The following is a 21,651-nucleotide window of genomic DNA, read 5'->3' as shown; positions in this document are numbered from 1 at the left end:
CCCAGCCAGAAGTTATTTGGTTTAGTACAACATATAGATAAACTGTATAGTAAGGCTTTACTAAAAGTGTGCTATTGTAGTAGTGTTGGTATAAAGTATTGTTAGTGGGAATTTCTCAGCTCAGTTGGTAGAGAGTATTTCAGACGGGCTGTGGTTCAAATCCATTCAGTAGAGGTTGGTTTATCTTTTACATTTGGTGCTGGCATAGTGACCGGGTGTGTTCTTAACACAAGAATACAATTATAACCCAGTCAGGACCCATAACAGTTTAATTGCCCGTGGCCCAGAGCTCTGGTATGTAGATTCACTTGAGAGGGTAGTATGTAGTAGTGTTGGTATAAAGTGCTCCTACTGTGAAAGTGAACTGTGTAGTGAGACCTTGCTACCAGTCTACCGTCACTTATTCTGCAAGTGTAAAAGGTGAACTGTGTAGTGAGACCTTGCTTCAAGTCTATCATTACTTACTCTGCAAGTGTAAAAAGTAAACTGTGTAGTGAGACCTTGCTACAAGTCGACTATTACTTACTCTGCAAGTGTAAAAAGTGAACTGTGTTGTCAGACCGTGCTACAAGTCGACTATTACTTGTGTAAAAAGTGAATTGTGTAGTGAAACCTTGCTACAAGTCTATCATTACTTACTCTGCAAGTGTAAGAAGTGAACTGTGTAGTGAAACCTTATTACAGTTCTACCTTAACTTACTCTGCAAGTGTAAAAAGTGAACTGTGTAGTGAAACCTTGCTACAAGTCAACCATTACTTACTCTGCAAGTGTAAAAAGTGAACTGTGTAGTGAGACCTTGCTACAAGTCAACCATTACTTACTCTGCAAGTGTAAAAAGTGAACTGTGTTGTGAGACCTTGCTACAAGTCAACCATTACTTACTCTGCAAGTGTAAAAAGTGAACTGTGTTGTGAGACCTTGCTACAAGTCAACCATTACTTACTCTGCAAGTGTAAAATGTGAACTGTGTAGTGAGACCTTTCTATAAGTCTACCGTTACTTACTCTGCAAGTGTGGGTTGTTTTGTATACATGGAATAGTACGGCACAATGCATTCTGAAATAAAAAAATATATATATATAATATTTCATTAAATATCAGCCCTTATTTTAACACCTTATATCGTTTTTTGGAATCTCCGTCGAAACCTTCCTTAATAAAAAAAAGAGTTAAGTTTGTTTTATTTAACGACGCCACTAGAGCACATGGATTTTTTTATATCTGATCATCGGCTATTGGACGTTAAACATATGGTCATTCTGACACTGTTTTTAAGAGAAAACCCGCTACTCTTTTACGACAGGTAGCAAGAGATCTTTTATTTGCACCGACCAGTTATGGATCACTGGTCGGTGCAAGTGGTTTACACCTACCCATTCAGCCTTGTGGAACACTCACTCAGGGTTTGGGGTCGGTATCTGCATTTAAAATCCCATACCTCGACTGGGATCTGAACCCAGTACCGACCAGCCTGTAGACTAATGGCCTAACCACGATGCCACCGAGGCCGGTTCATTCCTTAATACAAACCCTGGTGAATGTGCTGGCATGATGTCAAACACAGGATTGAATAAGGCCATGCATAAATTGACATCTATCAACACACTACTGAATAAAAACCAATTCTGGATTTTAGTGAAATATGTCGGAGCACTACCACATTGAATATTAAGTCACGATAATCTTAACTTATTTTTTCCCACAACTCTCTGCCAATACGGGTAATACTTAATATAATATATTATCAGTGTGAGGTACAGATACAGAATATCCATTCCAAAATGGGTTTTTTGTAAAAGCCGAAATTTACCGAAGCCCTTAGAAAAATATTTTTACCACGGGTTGGAATTCATATACCTCTGAACTTGCCCATTTAATAACAAAAGCAAAACATTTGTAAACTAAAAGCAATATTTCATTCTTGATCCATTATAAACATTGCACCTAAAAACACATTCACCCATATGCACAATAACATTTTAATATAATTCCCAATTGTAGACAAAAAAAAAACCCACCTAACAACCACACCGTACAGTATAGTAAAGTAAATCTGAGCCAATTTTAGCTGAACCTAGAACAAACTGCAACAAAAGTTGTATTTTATATATTGTTAAGATGAACACACTTGACATTATATCCAAAATCTACCCAAAAATATAACAACGGGAAAGGTACTAAGTTGCATATATCCAATATGGTCTGCCAGCACCGACTTTAAGGCCCTATATCTCCTAAAACTGTTGACTTTGGTGCCCATAAATCCAATGAGTAGATAGATACCAAAGAATCAAAGTATCTTGTTAAAAATATAGTGTGACGCACTTATGACGTCATGAAGCAAATATGACGTCATATTGCATCATCAAAACTCAAAATGGCCCATATGTACGGTAATGGTATGATTTACCTTCCTCTGATTTCAAGACGTAGGTTTGTTCCACGACACTGTTGATCCACACGTCCTTGACCTTCAAGCTGTAGCCATAATCTGTTTTAGTCTCACTCATCAACAAACGCTCTTTAGGTGTCTTGGTAACCTCTGGTGATAACAATGTATACATAGGACTCTGTTTTTATTTCTGGTTCAAAATTATTTAATTCCTAATTACAATATTTATTATCAGAGAACCATCAAAAATTTGTCCAATTATCTTTTAAAATTTTGCCTTGACGCTTGTAAATGATATATTTGGCATTATTTAAAATTTCCAGAATTCTAATTTATTTTCTTTTACTTTTAATTAGTTTTTTTATTGTAATTTGCAATTACCATTTTTTAATACCCCCCCCCCCCCCCCCCCACACACACACACATCTAGTTTTGGGTACAACGCCTGGCTTAAATCAGACGCTGTATCCACAACATTCGTGATTGAACATTTATTTTATATAAGTACGTTAATTCCCGATATTTTACCTGACAGTCTTTTGTCGTCATCAACACATACATATGGCTATGAAGTGTCTAACATATGCTTATATGATGCTAAATAGCGGCACTAATTAGGTGTGTGGGTAATCTCTGGTGATAACAACATATATATAGATAGATAGATAGATAGATACACAGTATTGCAATACTTCAGCACAGTGGCGTAGCGTGGGTTGCCAGCGCCCGAGGCAAGACAAGTACTGAACTCCCTAACCAGTGGACCGTTAGCACTCCCCGAGTCCCTTCCACCTTGTCAAGAAATTTGCTCCCGGGGCAACTGTCCCGGTGGCCCCGCCCACGCTACGCCACTACGTCAGTACATACGCTATCGCTATTAGGTGTCTAACGTATGAGAGAGAGAGAGAGAGAGAGAGAGAGAGAGAGAGAGAGAGAGAGAGAGAGAGAGAGAGAGAGAGAGAGAGAGAGAGAGAGAGAGAGAGAGAGAGAGAGAGAAAGACAAACACAGAGATAAACACATAGAGGGAGACAGAGAAAGACAGACGGAGATACATAAAGACAGAAAGAGACAGATATAAGACAAATACAGATATAAAGACAGTTACAGAGATAGAGATAAAGACAGAGATAGAGATAAAGACATAGATAAAGACAGAGACAAATATAGAGATAAAGACAGATACAGAGAAAGAAAGACAGAGACAGAGATAAAGACATAGATAGATATAGAGATAAAGACAGAGATAAAGACAGAGACGAGATAAAGCTAGAGACAGAGAAATAAGATGTAGACAGACATAGAGATAAAGACAGAGACACAGATAAAGACAGAGATAAAGCTAGAGACAGAGAAATAAGACATATACAGATATAGAGATAAAGATAGAGACATAGATAAAGACATAGACAAATATAGAGATACAGACAGATACAGAGAAAGAAAGACAGAGCCAGAGATAAAGACACAGATATAGAGATAAAGACAGATATAGAGATAAAGACAGAGACAGAGATAAAGACAGAGACAGACAAATAAGACATAGACAGATATAGAGATAAAGACAGAGACAGAGATAAAGACATAGACAGATATAGAGATAAAGACAGAGACAGAGATAAAGACAGAGACAGAGAAATAAGACATAGCCAGATATAGAGATAAAGAAAGAGACAGAGATAAAGCTAGAGACAGATAAGACAGACAAGAGATACGACAGAGATAAAGTTAGAGATTAGACAGATACCCATCACGTGATTCATCTGTCGATCTCTCTGCTGTAAAGTCTTCGTCCATTGGTTCAGAGCTTTCGTCTGTACACTGCTGCCTTCAGAAGGACACTCACACTGCGGTTGTCTGGGCAAAGCATACACAGTCGTCTCAACAGAATGCTGGTACTAAAAAAAAAGCAGTATGTAGTCTGAATGAAGCTTTAGTATCTGTATCAATATACATTCGCCAGAATAAGTTTTCAAATAAAGCTAGTTAGAATGAGTCTTTCATATTATTACAAATATACTAGTCCTGCCTTTCTGCTAGAAAGAAAGCTTTGGGTATGGTGCTATGAAATTTAATATTTACAATGTGTGTGCTGAATGCAACCGCAGTCGATAGGGGCTATCGGTGTCTCATCCAGAAAGACAATGGGTTAGGTTTAGGGTTAGGGTTAAGAAAATAATACAGTAATGAGTCATTAATTTTTTCAAAAGGTCAACTTAAAAAAATTAAATGTACAAAAAATATTGGGCATAGTGCCATGCCCATTTTACTCACTGACAGAAATCCTGTTGTGAAACTATGTCTTTTGTGTCAATATACAGGGAATATTTTTTTCTCCAACATTTGCTGTCATTTTGAAAATTGATTAGCAACTAGATTTTAACAATACAGACTTGTGTAGTGACCGCTGAACCTTGCATAGTGAATCATGACGCGATACTGAACATAATCCCCGGTCATTAGGCTTGCAAAACTGTTAGTAAGGGCAACACCGTGTGATATAAGTGCCTCGTATAGGAATAGCGTCGGATATATTATGATTAAGGACCACACGGATACTAAGCGAGGAAACCCGTTGTCGCCACTTCATGGGCTACTCTTTTTCGATTAGCAGCAAGGGATAATTTATATGCACCATCCCACATACAGGATAGCACATACCACGGCCTTTCATACACCAGTCGTGATGCACTGGTTGTGATAAGATAAAATTATAATTTTATCGGAGGGGCGGGAAGTAGCCCAATGGTAAAGCGCACGCCTGACTTGCGGTCGGTTTAAGGTCGATCCCCGTCGTTGGACCCATTGAGCTATTTCTTGTCCCAGCCAGTGCACCACGACTGGTATATCAAAGGCCGTGGTATGTGATATCCCGTCTGTGGGATGGTGCATATAAAATATCCCTTGCTACTAATGGAAAAATCAAGCGGGTTTTCTCTGTATGTCTGTGTCAAAATAACCATATGTTTGACATCCAATAGCCGATTATTAATAAACCAATATGCTCTAGTGGTGTTGTTAAACAAAACAAACTTTATGAATTTATTGGGTGCTATGCACTTGTATTGTGTTATATCACCTCAAGAATGAGTCGCTGATGTTGATACAAATATATTTCATACTGAATGCAGGGAACATTTTGTTTTCAAAATCTTGATTAGCGATATTTCTAGTCAATTGAAAATTGTTTAGCAACTACTGTTTAATATTTCAAAATTGTGTAGCGATCTCTGAAACTTGTGTAGCTAATCGCGATTCGATATTTAACAAAAACATTCCCTGGAGTGGATAACCATGTTGTTCTTATGGACAAAGGGACTGACAAAGATAAGACCCTGCACTATAAGTAGTCAAGACTAATCCCCACGGCTAAAGATGATGGGAAATGACAGGTGTGTGGCATGGATAACCACAACAAACAAGTACATGTCACGGTTGGGGAGACAAGGACTGGGATGTGGAGGTGGACAGCGAAAGAAGTTTTAACATAGGAGCTGCCAGACCTTACACTACAACAGCAAGTTCGGAATGTGCATGTTAAAGGGACATTCCTGGGTTTGCTGCAATTTTTAAGATGTTATCAACTGACAGACTTTTTAAACGACTGCAATTGCATATCAAATATATTTTTCTGCATAAAATATTAGCGGCTGTATAATAAATGTGTTTATGAGCGTTCTAATATTCATTTTATTTCCTAAAATATCTCTTTTTTTCGCAGGTACGAATTATTTGAAGAGAAAATCCAGTTTTGGGCTTCTTACAAATATTATGACGACTAGAAACACATTGGATATACAGACACTAATATTCTAAAGTAAAAAATATATTTAATAAGTAAGTTTAATCGTAGAAATATTTTATTAGTCAGAAACATCTTAAAATGCAGCAAACTCAGGAATGTCCTTTAAACAATTTTACAGACTTCACTTGATAATCATGGCTTATTTTTGAAACGTGAACACAATATGACAAGTGCACATGACGTGTCTGAATTTATCATAAGTTATTAAAAGCGCAGACCCTAGTTTCAGCCCATGAAAATTGACACCAAGTTTAGTTAATCTACAAACCTGTAAGACACATTTGAATAGGGTTATAACAGAAAGAAGCTAAAGTGTGTAATGTTTAAATAGGGAAATACCTTCTAAAAATAACTAGAGCGTGTCTCTTTAACCATTACTTCTTAGACGAAAAACTAGTGTATATCGCTTTAAATAAACACCTATTGGAAAGTCAAACGTCAGTACAGGATAAATAACTTTTGTAAATTTGTAAATGTATTTTATAACTATAACGAATATCATATGAAAAAAGCATTGTAACACTGAGTTTTTGTAAATGTGATGGAATCCTTTCAATTCCATCCAGAACTTAAATAAATTTCAATTTCTACGTGATACTGACTTTATTCACAATTTTTATTTTACCTATCTGTGATATTTGTATATTTTTGCGAAGTTCTTTACACTGTGTTTTTATTTAACGCTTTTATACTGATGTTGATCAGCCCTTACGTTTTGACACCCAATAGCCATGTATTTTTTTTTTATTTTTTTTTTTGCTTGGGTGTCGTTAAACATCTATTCTATTCTATTTTGAATTGTTTTTAAATGTAAATACACATAAACCAGTAAGAATGAGTATCAGAACAATTCAAATATACTAATCCGAATGAGTCTCGGAACGATACAGCGTACTAGTCAGAATGAGTCTTAGAACAATACAAATATACTAGTCAGAATGAGTCTTTAAACATTACAAAAATACTAGTCAGAATGAGTCTTAGAACAATACAAATATACTAGTCAGAATGAGTCTCGGAACAATACAAAATACTAGTCAGAATGAGTCTTAGAACAATACAAATATACTAGTTAGAATGAGTCTTTAGACATTACAAAAATACTAGTCAAAATGAGGCTAATTTTATATCAATGCAAATATACTAGTCAGAATTAGTTTTTCTTTCGCATCTGTACAAAATGCTGGTCAGAATGTTTGTTTGTTTAAAGTTTGTTTTGTTTAATGACACCAATAGAGCACATTGATTTATTAATCATCGGCTATTGTATGTCAAACATTTGGTAATGTTGACATATAGTCTAAGAGAGGAAACCCACTACATTTTTCCATTAGTAGCAAGGGATATTTTATATGCACCATCCCACAGACAGAATAGCACATACCAGTCATGGTTCACTGGCTGGAACGATCCCAAACCGACCGCACATCTAGTCAAAATGAGTCTTTCTTTCATATCTGTACAAAATACTTGCCAGAATGTGTCTAATTTCATATCAATACAATTATGCTAGTCAGAATGAGTGATTTGGTATCAATACAAATATTCTAGTCCGAATGAATCTAATTTCATATCAGAAGAGAAAGTTTGTTTTGTTTAACAACACCACTGGAGCACATTGATTAATTAATCATCAGCTACTGGATGTAAAACATTTGGTAATTCTGACTCGTAGTCATTAGAGGAAACCTGCTACATTTCTAATGCAGCAAGGGATCTTTTATATGCACTTTCCCACAGGCAGGAAAGCACATAACACAGCCTTTGTTCAGTTGTGGTGCACAGGTTGAAACGAGAAAAACCCAATCAGCATAATAGATCCACAGAGGTTATTCGATCATGCAACCCAAGCACTTCAAGCCAGCACTCAATTAAAAGAGCTAAATCCCGCCCCAATTTCATATTAAGACAAATTTATTAGTGATAATTAGTCTTTAAGAACAATATACAAATATAGTAGTTTTGCTTTTATATCAAAACGAATATTATACTAAATACAAGCCTTGTGTTGTACTGACAGAACAATACTACTCAGAATGAGTATTTCTTTCATATCAATACAACTATAATAGTCAGATACACAATTTGATAATTTAACAATTCACATATCCATTATCAGTGATGAATCAGAGTATACAACCAAATTCTTATAATGAAATCATAATGAGATGGTAATGAGACGATAATGAGATGCTAATAATAAGATGATAATGAGATATTGATAATGAGATGATAACGAGATGCTAATAAGATATTAATAATGAGATGATAATGAGATGCTAATGAGATAATAATGAGATTATAATAAGATGATAATATGATGATGATATATTAATAATGAGATGCTAATGAAATGAATGATAATGAAAAGATCATGAGATGCTAACAAGATATTAATGATAATGATAATGACAATGATAATGAGATGATAACAAGATGACTACTAACCGTCAGAGATTCATTATGGTCAACCAGACTGCTGTAAGGAATAACACTTCCATTTTTATGAAGTCTTGGACACTTCACAACTACAATTAGAAGAAAACGAAGGGAATTAATGTATCTTTAATAACAAATCAACACATTGTAAATGATGGCTATTTAGTGCCTGACATGGTTTATTAATATTACATACCGATTTAATCTTATTATAGTAATAAAGACCATTCTGACTGTACAGTAAAAACAAAATGTTCGCTGGAATGACATCAAATCCCTAGTCAGGACACTCAGCGTTCTGTAAATTTCACAAAATTCAACTAACTTTCCAGATTAAAATCGCACACCCTAGATACGACCTGTAAAAATAGACACTAAGTTTAGTTAATCTACAAACCTGTAACAGATATGGATAAAGTTACAACAGAGTGAAACAAGTGTCTGTGATATTGAAACGGTAAAGAATTTCCTTGCAAACAGAATAGAACTCAATTCCATAACAGTTACTGTTAGTTCTCAGATGCACATGTATTTTGTAAAATATGAAAAATGCATTTTGTGATATTAAAAACACCGGGATGACTATAAACACTTCAGATGTAAAACAGTATGGAAATGGATATTCTAAACAATAAAATCAAAGCAATGTCTGGTGTCACTTATAAAAAACAGCTCAAATAGTGAAACAAAATATAGTTTAGTGTTTAAAAACTAGGGTTTGTCGCTTTAAGTAAGTTGTGTTATTTAGTTAAACTTGTCTTAATCATAATAAATATAATTGTTTTCTAATTTTATTTACTGCGCTCGTTTATTTACTACTATTTAACGTTTAGAATGGTGTAACGATAACTAAAACTTGTTAATAGATTGAAACTCGATTTGCAGCCACTATTTAACGTTTAGAATGGTGTAGCGATAACTAAAACTTGTTAATACATTGAAACTCGATTTGCATCCACTATTTAACGTTTAGAATGGTGTAGCGATAACTAAAACGTGTTAATAGATTGAAACTCGATTTGCATCCACTATTTAACGTTTAGAATGGTGTAGCGATAACTAAAACGTGTTAATAGATTGAAACTCGATTTGCAGCCACTATTTAACGTTTAGAATGGTGTAGAGATAACTAAAACTTGTTAATAGATTGAAACTCGATTTGCAGCCACTATTTAACTTTAGAATGGTGTAGCGATAACTAAAACTTGTTAATAGATTGAAACTCGATTTGCAGTAACTATTTAACGTTTAGAGATAACTAAAACTTGTTAATAGATTGAAACTTAATTTGCAGTTACTATTTAACGTTTAGAATGGTGTAGCGATCTCTGAAACTTGTTAATTGATTTACAATCGATTCGCAATTACTATTTAATGTTTAAAATAGTGTAGTGGTCTCTGAAACGTGTTAACTGGTTTATAATAGATTTGCAATTACTATTTAACATTTAGAATGGCATACCGATATCTGAAACCTGTTAACTGATTTACAAACGATTTGCAACCACTATTTAATGTTTAAAATAGTGTAGTGGTCTCTGAAACGTGCTAACTGATTTACAATCGATTTGCTACCACTATTTGATGTTTAGAATGGAGTAGCGATCTCTGAAACTTGTTAACTGATTTACAATCGAGTTGTAACCACTATTTAATGTTCAGAGTGGTGTAGCGATATCTGAAACTTGTTAATTGATTTACAATCGATTTGCAGCCACTATTTAACATTTAGAATGGTGTAGCGATCTCTGAAACTTGTTAACTGATTTACAATCGATTTGCAATTAGTATTTAATGTTTAGAATGGTGCAGTTGTCTCTGAAACTTGTTAACTAATTTATAATCGATTTGCAATTAGTATTTAATGTTTAGAATGGTGTAGCGATCTCGGAAACTTGTTAACTGATTTACAATAGATTTGCAATTAGTATTTAATGTTTAGAATGGTGTAGCGATCTCTGAAACTTGTTAACTGATTTACAATCGATTTGCAACCATTATTTAATGTTCAAAATAGTGTAGTTGTCTCTGAAACGTGTTAATTGATTTACAATCGATTTGCAACCACTATTTAATGTTTAGAATGGTGTAACGATCTCCGAAACTTTTGAATGGATTGACAATAGATTTGCAGCCACTACTTTACATTTAGAATGGTGTAGCGATCTCTGAAACTTGTTAATTCATTGAAACCCGACTTGCAGTTACTATTTAACAGTTAGAATGTTGTTGCGATCTCTGAAACTTGTTAATTCATAGAAACCCGACTTGCAGTTACTATTTAACAGTTAGAATGGTGTAGCGATCTCTGAAACTTGTTAATTCATAGAAACTCGATTTGCAGTTACTATTTAACAGTTAGAATGGTGTAGCGATCTCTGAAACTTGTTAATTGATAGAAACTCGATTTGCAGTTACTATTTAACATTTAGGATGGTGTAGGTATCTCTGAAACTTGTTAATTCATAGAAACTCGATTTGCAGCTACTATTTAACATTTAGGATGGTGTAGTTATCTCTGAAACTTGTTAACTGATTTACAATCGATTTGCAACCACTACTTAATTTTTAAAATGGTGTAGTGGTCTCTGAAACTTGTATAACGAATCATAACGCGAAACTGAATAAAATGTCCCCTGCCTCTCTAGAAAATTACGTAATTGCTGATCGGCCCCTTAAAGGGACATTCCTGAGTTTGCTGCATTGTAAGATTTTCCGACTAATAAAATATTTCTACGATTAAACTTACATATTAAATATATCTTCTTGTTTAGAATATCAGTGTCTGTATATTCAATGTGTTTCTGGTCGTCTTAATGTTTGTAAGACGCCCAAACTGGATTCTGTCCGTACGTACGTACGAAAAAAACCCCTATACTTTAGGAAATAAGATGAAATTTAACCTAGTACAAATATTAGGACGATCAGAAACATGTTTAATACACAGCCACTAATATTTTACACAGAAAAAATATATTTGATATGCAATTACAATCGATAAAAAGTCTCTGTTAGTCGATAACCTCTTACAAAGTGCAGCAAACTCAGGAATGTCCCTTTAAAGGAAAAATATATTAAACTTCCATGTTAATGTTCATCAACTAGACTCACTTGGGGGTATAATGGGTAGAGGCTCCATAGCTCCAGGATTTCCAACAACGAAGGTTTGGCTGAAATACAATTTGTTATATGTTAGTAAAGTACCTTGGTCTAGTAACCTGTTTATGCACCAAAAGGAAATACTAATAAATGGTCTCAGGCCAACTGCAAAGTTTGTAAATTACTGAGATTGGATAAAGATGATGACATCAACGTAAATGTGCAATTCATCTAACATATGCGTACGGGTTCCCATTTTCAAAGAGTAATATTTTTGCCTGAATTAAACGAAAATGGCAGTATATGGAAAACATCATTTATTCATATTAGCATTTCTGCCAAACAGCTCTATAGGGTTACAAACGACTATTTACATGGACTACAACTAATATTGTTGTTAGAATGATGGAGATACATGGTGAACTGGTTTTAGGCAAAATATTTTGGCCCGAATATCTGTACCTTTTTTAAACAGAATTTGAGGATTTGTTCAGGATTCCAGTTTGTTCAGCATCCAGTTTAGAGAGATTTCACTGTAGTTCAAATTATTTAAACTTAAAGGGACATTCCCGAGTTTGCTACAATTTTTAAAATGTTATCGACTAACACAGACTTTTTAACGATTGTAATAACATATCAAATATATTTTTCTGCACAACATATTAGAGGCTGTATATTAAACGTGTTTCTCATCGTTTTAATAGTTGTACTAGCGTAAATTTCATTTTATTTCCTAAAATACTTTTTTTCGTACGTACGAAATTATTTGAAGACAAAATCCAGTTTGGGCTTCGTACAAATATTAAGACGACAAGAAACACATTGAATATACAGACACTGATATTCTAAACAAGAAAATATATTTAATATGTAAGTTTAATCGTAGAAATATTTTATTAATCGGAAACATTTTATAATGCAGCAAACTCAGGAATGTCTCTTTAAGAAACGTTTGAAGTATTACTTAGGACTTTGCATTTAATATCCATTTACTATCTGTATTTTTTACATGCACATAAAAATCATCCTGAACTCCAACATATTAATTATTTACAGTTTCCATCATTCAGAATGTAGTCCTGATCAATTACAGTTCACATCAGTTTCGTCATTTAAACCTCAAACTGTAGGAACAATTACAGCTCACATCAGTATCATCATTTAAATTTCAAACTGTTGGAACAATTACAGTTAATATCAGTTTCATCATTCAAACTTCAAACTGTTGGAACAATTACAGTTAATATCAGTTTCATCATTCAAACTTCAAACTGTAGGAACAATTACAGTTAATATCAGTTTCGTCATTCAAATTTCAAACTGTAGGAACAATTACAGTTAACATATTGAAATTGTAGGAACAATTACAGTTAAAATCACTGTCATCAATTAAACTTTAAACTGTAGGAACAATTACAGTTAACATATTGAATTGTAGGAACAATTACAGTTAACATCATTGTCATCAATTAAACTTCAAACTGTAGGAACAATTACAGTTAACATTAGTTTCAGCATTCAAACTTCAAACTGTAAGAATAATTACAGTTAACACCAGTTTCATCATTCAAACTTCAAACTGTTGAGAATAATTACAGTTAACACCAGTTTCATCATTCAAACTTCAAATTGTAGGAACAATTACAGTTAACATATTGAATTGTAGGAACAATTACAGTTAACATATTGAAATTGTAGGAACAATTACAGTTAACATCAGTTTCATCATTCAAACTTCAAACTGTAGGAACAATTACAGTTAATATCAGTTTCGGCGTTCAAACTGTGGGAACAGTTACAGTTAACATCAGTTTCGGCGTTCAAACTGTGGGAACAGTTACAGTTAACACCAGTTTCGGCATTCAAACTGCGGGAACAATTACAGTTAACACCAGTTTCGGCATTCAAACTGCGGGAACAATTACAGTTAACACCAGTTTCGGCATTCAAACTGCGGGAACAATTACAGTTAACACCAGTTTCGGCATTCAAACTGCGGGAACAATTACAGTTAACACCAGTTTCGGCATTCAAACTGCGGGAACAATTACAGTTAACACCAGTTTCGGCATTCAAACTGCGGGAACAATTACAGTTAACACCAGTTTCGGCATTCAAACTGCGGGAACAATTACAGTTAACACCAGTTTCGGCATTCAAACTGCAGGAACAATTACAGTTAACACCAGTTTCGGCATTCAAACTGCAGGAACAATTACAGTTAACACCAGTTTCAGCATTCAAACTGCAGCAACAATTACAGCTAACACCAGTTTCAGCATTCAAACTGTAGGAACAGTTACAGAATTTGTTTACTTCCCATGACAGTTGATTATGGATTTTTATAATTGATCATCATATTGGAAGAAACCAACAGATCAACATTTTTATTATAACTGAAAACTAACTAAACTGGACTTATAAACATGAACTCTGACACAAACAATTCTGAGATAATGTCTTTTTACATTCAAAACTATGAAATAATAGGTAAAATGTCTGATGGCCTGCCCTGCTATCAATTTTCAACAAGTGTTTGAGAATTTAATGTCACTACTCCTCACAAAAGCTTTGGCTAGTGTCGTATGTATTATAGTAACACAGTTGATAATTTCCACTAGTCCAGACTAAAACAAATCACTAGCTGAGACTGACGGACCCCCATGCATTGACGTAGCCATGATTTTATATTGGGAGGGGTCAACCCACTATTGGGGGGGGGGGGGGAGGGCAACCATACTATGTATGTATGTGTGTATGTATGTTTGATTTTATAAAATTTAATACAATAAAATAAATGTGATGGGGGCATTGCCCCTATGCACACACCCACCCCAACCCCTCTCTATGCCACTATCTCCATGTTCTTGATTAAACAACAAGAAATTATAAGCATTGCTTATAATTACATTTTAATACTGTTGCTGATGGGTTTTTTTCTTATCACAATATGATACAGCATCATCAAATGGTTACAGCTTTACATACCATACTGTTGTTGGTGTTTGTCCTTATCATAGTATGATAGTATCATCAAATCGTTACATTACCATACAGTTGGCGATATTTTCTTGTCAAAATATGATACAGCATCATCAAATTGTTACAGCTTTACATACCATACTGTTGTTGGTGTTTGTCCTTATCATAGTATGATACAGTATCATCAAATCATTACATCTTCATATACCATACTGTTGTTGGTGTGTTTTTATCATAGTATGATACAGTATCATCAAATCATTACAGCTTTACATACCATACTGTTGTTGATGTGTTTTTATCACAGTATGATAGTATCATCAAATCGTTACATTACCATACAGTTGGCGATATTTTCTTATGAAAATATCATACAGTATTATCAAATCCTTACAGCTTCACATACCATACTGTTATTGATGTTTTCTTATCACAATAAGATACAGTATCATCAAACCGTTATAGCGTTACATACCATACTGTTGATGGTTTACGCTCTCTCTTAACTACGACATCTTTCAATAATTTAGGAACTTTGCCTGGAAATGTCGGTTTTGAAGACTGAAAAATAATAAACAACAAAGCGTCCTATTTAAAGCTTTAATAACTGAAATATTTTCACCGCTGAACATTCATAGTAAACAAGATGAAATAATTCGAATATTTTAGAACTGAATTATAATTAATATTATTGTTTATTACCCTCCTGGTGAAGATATAGCGGTGTCGTACAAATTTCGTACGCACCACCAGGTGCGTATTACAAACTGTGTTTTGATTTGTCAACAGGGAACAGAGTTAATTTCGATTGGTTGGACAGCGACCTTATTAGCATAACGGGACTATTTTTTTCATTCATAATTAATGTCAAGGTCAGTAACATCCACAACTTTTACTACAAATGTCATTCATTAAAAGTTGATGTAAACTGGACCGCGCGAGAAATATTTTTAAATAAAAAAATAAAAATAAAAGAATGAATAGAACAATAATTAAACATATTCATTTTATTTATTATGTGGATTTTTGGTCTACAAATTGTTATTGTCAGTTGTGATTTGTGAATTCATCATTATTAAGGTCTACGACAGTCATTTTTTGGACCCTTGTTTTGGCTTCGTACACACTAAATGAAACATATCCAACGTTAATTTTTTTCATATGATATATTTGACAAAAGGTAGTTTTTTATTTTTTAAAACTTAATTTAATATTTTTTGTAGAATTATGAAAAAAGTAAAATATACCGACCTGTAAACAGCGTTGTTTGCTTGTTGTACAAATTTAACAGGGGTCAAGGTTAGTAGACCAGTTTTTATTTTAATGTGGCGATGCATTGTAATAATATAGCTAATTTTGAATTTGAATGACGTCAGAATTCCAATGATATCATTTTGCACCTCCTTACAATAACCACAAACTGGGTACATGACGTTTCCTTTTTAAGAATGCTGGAAAAAATCCAATGCAAAATTCCTATTGATTTTTTTTTTCGAACATTACTGAAGCACCTGGATGTTTTTGAAGAAAATTCTGTGATTGAAAAATTGTACATTTTACGAAATATGGATTTCAAGTGAAATTACGGTAAGATATGCTATATTTATTGTGTACAAAAAAAAGCTAAAAGAAGGGAGCGAAAAGTGACTGTCGTCGACCTTAAAGTTATCACTTTAGTTTTCCCGTGAACTCAGCTGCTTTTGCAAGCTACACGTTTTTAACTGCAAAAACACTTGTTATTCTCTTATTGGTTGGATTTTTGGTCAACAAATTGTTATTGTCAGTTGTGATTTGTGAATTCATCATTATTAGCATAACCAGTGCCAGTGGGGTAACGGGAACATTTGTTTCTTGGGGGCGTTTTGTTAAAATATGGATTTATGCATTAGTTTTAACCATTTTTCACCCAATATGAAAATAAACATATATTGATGCTTTCTTTAAATTAAAAAATGAAACCCGATGGAAATTTATGGGAAAGTAGGCCTACGTCTACACCACTCCCCTGAAAACGTCACTGAGAAGTAGCGGAAGTACAACGAACTATTTCTCAATGCGGCGGTACGTAGTCGTGCACCGGCTAGTTATGCAAATCAACATCCGGTCTTGAAATAGGCTACACAATTGATTGATTGATTTATTTATTTTTCATAATTTGCGTGATTTAAAAGAGGGTAATAAATAAAATACCACACTCGTTTTCGCTAGATATCATTTTTACGAAACTCGTGAACTTCCAAAACGTATCTGACCTCACTTTCGTTCGGTCAGATACGTTTGGGAAGTTCACTCGTTTCGTAAAAATGATATCTAGCGAAAACTCGTATAGTATTCTATATATAGCCTGGTTGTGTTGTTTGGATAATATTGTATAACTGTGTAGATCTATAGCTTTGTTAATACTGTGTAAATGTAGATTTGTTAATACAGTGTAACTGTGTAGCGTTGTTAATACTGTTTAACTGTGTAGCTTTGTTAATACAGTGTAACTGTCTAGCTTTGTTAATACAGTGTACCTGTCTAGCTTTGTTAATACAGTGTAACTGTCTAGCTTTGTTAATACAGTGTACCTATCTAGCTTTGTTAATACTGTGTAACTGTCTAGCTTTGTTAATACAGTGTACCTGTCTAGCTTTGTTAATACAGTGTAACTGTCTAGCTTTGTTAATACAGTGTAACTGTCTAGCTTTGTTAATACTGTGTAACTGTGTAGCTTTGACAATAATGTGTAACTGTGTAGCTTTGTTAATACTGAGTAACTGTGTAGCTTTGTTAATACTGAGTAACTGTGTAGCTTTGTTAATACTGTAAACTGTGTAGTTTTGTTAATACAGTGTACCTGTCTAGCTTTGTTAATACAGTGTAACTGTGTAGCATTGTTAATACTGTGTAACTGTGTAGCTTTGTTAATACTGTGTAACTGTGTAGCTCTGTTAATACTGAGTAACTGTCTAGCTTTGTTAATACAGTGTAACTGTGTAGCTTTGTTAATTCTGTGTAACTGTGTAGCTTTGCTAATACGGTGTAACTGTGTAGCTCTGTTAATACTGTGTACCTGTGTAGCTTTGTTAATACTGTGTAACTGTGTAGCTTTGTTAATACTGTGTAGCTGTAAAGCTGTGTTAATACTGTATAACTGTGTAGCTGTGTTAATACTGTATAACTGTGTAGCTGTGTTAATACTGTATAACTGTGTAGCTGTGTTAATACTGTATAACTGTGTAGCTATGTCAATACTGTATAACTGTGTAGCTTTGTAAATACTGTGTAACTGTGTAGCTTTGTTAATACTGTATAACTTTGTAGCTTTGTTAATAATGTGTAACGGTGTAGCTTTGTTAATACTCTGTAACTGAAAAAAGAAAGAAATGTTTTATTTAACAACGCACTCAACACATTGTATTTAAGGTTATATAGTTTCAGATATATGGTTAAGGACCACACAGATTTTGAGAGGAAACCCGCTGTCGCCACTACATGGGCTACTCTTTCTGATTAGCAGCAAGGGATCTTTTATTTGCGCCTCCCACAGGCAGGATAGCACAAACCATGGCATTTGTTGAACCAGTTATGGATCACTGATCGGTGCAAGTGGTAATACTGAGTAACTGTGTAGCTTTGTTAATATTGTATAACTGTGTAACTTTGCTAATATTGTGCAACTCTGTAGCTTTGATAATCCTGTCTAACTGCGTAGGTTTGTTAATTCTGTGTAACTGTGTAGCTTTGTTAATAATGTGTAACTGTGTAGCTTTATTCATATTGTGTAACTGTGTAGCTTTGTTAATACTGTATAATTGTGTAGCTATGTTAATAATGTGTAACTGTGTAGCTTTGTTAATACTGTATAACTGTGTAGCTTCGTTAATACTGTGTAACTGTGTAGCTCTGTTAATACTGTATAACCATGTAGCTTTGTTAATACTGTATAACCGTGGAGCTTTGTTAATACTGTATAACTGTGTAGCTTTGTTAATAATGCATAACCGTGGAGCTTTGTTAATACTGTATAACTGCGTACCTTTGTTAATACTGTATACCCGAAAGAAAGAAATGTTTTATTTAATGACGCACTCAACACATTTTATTTACGGTTATATGACGTCAGACACTCGCTGTCGCCACTACATGATCTACTCTTTCCGATTAGCAGCAAGGGATCTTTTATGTGCGCTTCCCACAGGCAGGATAGCACAAACCATGGCCTTTGTTGAACCAGTTATGGATCACTGGTTGGTGCAAGTGGTTTACACGTATCCACTGAGCCTTGTGGAGCACTCACTCAGGGTTTGGAGTCGGTATCTGGATTCAAAATCTCATGCCTCGACTGGGTTCCGAACCCAGTACCTACCAGCCTGTAGACCGATGGCCTAACCACGACGCCACCGAGGCCGGTACTAGTGTATACCCGTGTAGCTTTGTTAATAATGTCTAACTGTTTAGCTTTGGTAATACTGTCTAACTGTTTAGCTTTGTTAATAATGTCTAACTGTTTAGCTTTGTTAATACTGTATAACCGTGGAGCTTTGTTAATAGTGTGTAACTGTAGTTTTGTTAATACTGTATAACCATGCAGCTTTGGTAATACTGTATAACGTTTAGCTTTGTTAATACTGTATAACTGTGTAGCTTTGTTAATAATGTCTAACTTTTTAGCTTTGTTAATACTGTATAACCGTGGAGCTTTGTTAATAGTGTGTAACTGTAGTTTTGTTAATACTGTATAACCATGGAGCTTTGTTAATACTGTATAACTGTGTAGCTTTGTTAATACTGTATAACTGTTTAGCTTTGTTAATACTGTATAACCATGGAGCTTTGTTAACAATGTCTAACTGTTTAGCTTTGTTAATACTGTATAACCATGGAGCTTTGTTAATAGTGTATAACCTTGGAGCTTTGTTAATACTGTATAACCATGGAGCTTTGTTAATAGTGTATAACCATGGAGCTTTGTTAATAGTGTATAACTGTGTAGCTTTGTTAATACTGTATAACCATGGAGCTTTGTTAATAGTGTATAACTGTGTAGCTTTGTTAATACTGTATAACCATGGAGCTTTGTTAATAGTGTATAACTGTGTAGCTTTCTTAATAGTGTATAACCATGGAGCTTTGTTAATACTGTAAAAATGTGTAGCTTTGTTAATACTGTATAACCAAGCAGCTTTGTTAATAATGTCTAACTGTGTAGCTTTGTTAATACTGTATAACTGTAGAGCTTTGATAATAGTGTTTAACTGTGTAGCTTTGTTAATAATGTATAACCATGGAGCTTTCTTAATACTGTATAACTGTGTAGCTTTGTTAATAGTGTATAACCATGGAGCTTTGTTAATACTGTATAACTGTGTAGCTTTGTTAATACTGTATAACCATGGATCTTTGTTAATGATGTCTAACTGTGTAGTTTTGTTAATAAAGTATAACCGTGGAGCTTTGTTAATACTGTATAACTGTGTAGCTTTGTTAATAATGTGTAACTGTGTAGCTTTGTTAATACTGTATAACCGTGGAGCTTTGTTAATACTGTATAACCGTGGAGCTTTGTTAATACTGTATAACTGTGTAGCTTTGTTAATAATGTGTAACTGTGTTGCTTTGTTAATACTGTATCACCATGGAGCTTTGTTAATAGTGTATATCTGTGTAGCTTTGTTAATAGTGTATAACCATGGAGCTTTGTTAATACTGTATAACCATGGAGCTTTGTTAATAGTGTATAACTGTGTAGCTTTGTTAACAGTGTATAACTGTGTAGCTTTGTTAACAGTGTATAACTGTGTAGCTTTGTTAATACTGTATAACCATGCAGCTTTGTTAATAATGTATAACTGTAGAGCTTTGTTAATAGTGTATAACTGTGTTGCTTTGTTAATACTGTATAACCATGGAGCTTTGTTAATACTGTATAACTGTGTAGCTTTGTTAATACTGTATAACCATGGATCTTTGTTAATGATGTCTAACTGTGTAGTTTTGTTAATAAAGTATAACCGTGGAGCTTTGTTAATACTGTATAACTGTGTAGCTTTGTTAATAATGTGTAACTGTGTAGCTTTGTTAATACTGTATAACCGTGGAGCTTTGTTAATACTGTATAACTTTTGTTAATACTGTATAACCGTGGAGCTTTGTTAATACTGTATAACTGTGTAGCTTTGTTAATACTGTGTAACTGTGTTTGCTTTGTTAATAACTGTATTTGTTAATACTGTATAACAATACCACCAGCTGTTGAGCTTTGTTAATAGTGTATAATCTGTGTAGCTTTGTTAATAGTGTATAACCTTTGTTATGTATAGCTTTGTTAATACTGTATAAACCATGGAGCTTTGTTAATAGTGTATAACTGTGTAGCTTTGTTAATAGTGTATAACTGTGTAGCTTTGTTAATAGTGTATAACTGTTGTTAATACTGTATAACTTGGAGCTTTGTTAATAGTGTATAACTGTGTAGCTTTGTTAATACTGTATAACTATGTTGCTTTGTTAATACTGTATCACCATGGAGCTTTGTTAATAGTGTATAACTGTGTAGCTTTGTTAATAGTGTATAACCATGGAGCTTTGATAATACTGTATAACCATGGAGCTTTGTTAATACTGTATAACTGTGTAGCTTTGTTAACAGTGTATAACTGTGTAGCTTTGTTAACAGTGTATAACTGTGTAGCTTTGTTAATAGTGTATAACTGTGTAGCTTTGTTAATAGTGTATAACCATGGAGCTTTGTTAATACTGTATAACTGTGTAGCTTTGTTAATACTGTATAACCATGGAGCTTTGTTAATACTGTATAACTAGCTTTGTAATAACCCATGGAGCTTTGTTAATACTGTATAACTGTGTGTTTGTTTACTGTTAATAGCTTTGTTAATACTGTATAACCGTGGAGCTTTGTTAATACTGTATAACTGTGTAGCTTTGTTAAT

At 34.0% G+C, this 21,651-nt stretch overlaps 1 protein-coding gene across 3 annotated transcripts in view; it reads right to left on the bottom strand.

Moving 5' to 3' along the window:
- Positions 1 to 21,651, bottom strand: part of LOC121373821 — a 71,926-nt gene that overhangs the window by 37,872 nt on the left and 12,403 nt on the right. For all 3 annotated transcript variants that reach the window (XR_005958136.1, XM_041500599.1, XM_041500600.1), the window contains exons 3-8: positions 15,192 to 15,277; positions 11,747 to 11,805; positions 8,645 to 8,724; positions 4,139 to 4,289; positions 2,412 to 2,543; positions 1,006 to 1,057 (exon numbers count right to left, since the gene is read on the bottom strand). Coding sequence is in view for 2 of the 3 variants with exons in the window: in XM_041500599.1 (XP_041356533.1) it covers positions 1,006 to 1,057; positions 2,412 to 2,543; positions 4,139 to 4,289; positions 8,645 to 8,724; positions 11,747 to 11,805; positions 15,192 to 15,277 (560 nt within the window). In the remaining variant the exon portion in view is untranslated. The remainder of the gene's footprint in view (positions 1 to 1,005; positions 1,058 to 2,411; positions 2,544 to 4,138; positions 4,290 to 8,644; positions 8,725 to 11,746; positions 11,806 to 15,191; positions 15,278 to 21,651) is intronic.

Source organism: Gigantopelta aegis, chromosome 5 (assembly GCF_016097555.1).
Source record: "Gigantopelta aegis isolate Gae_Host chromosome 5, Gae_host_genome, whole genome shotgun sequence".
NCBI lineage: Eukaryota > Metazoa > Mollusca > Gastropoda > Neomphalida > Peltospiridae > Gigantopelta > Gigantopelta aegis.
This window is presented reverse-complemented; position numbering and strand designations above follow the sequence as displayed.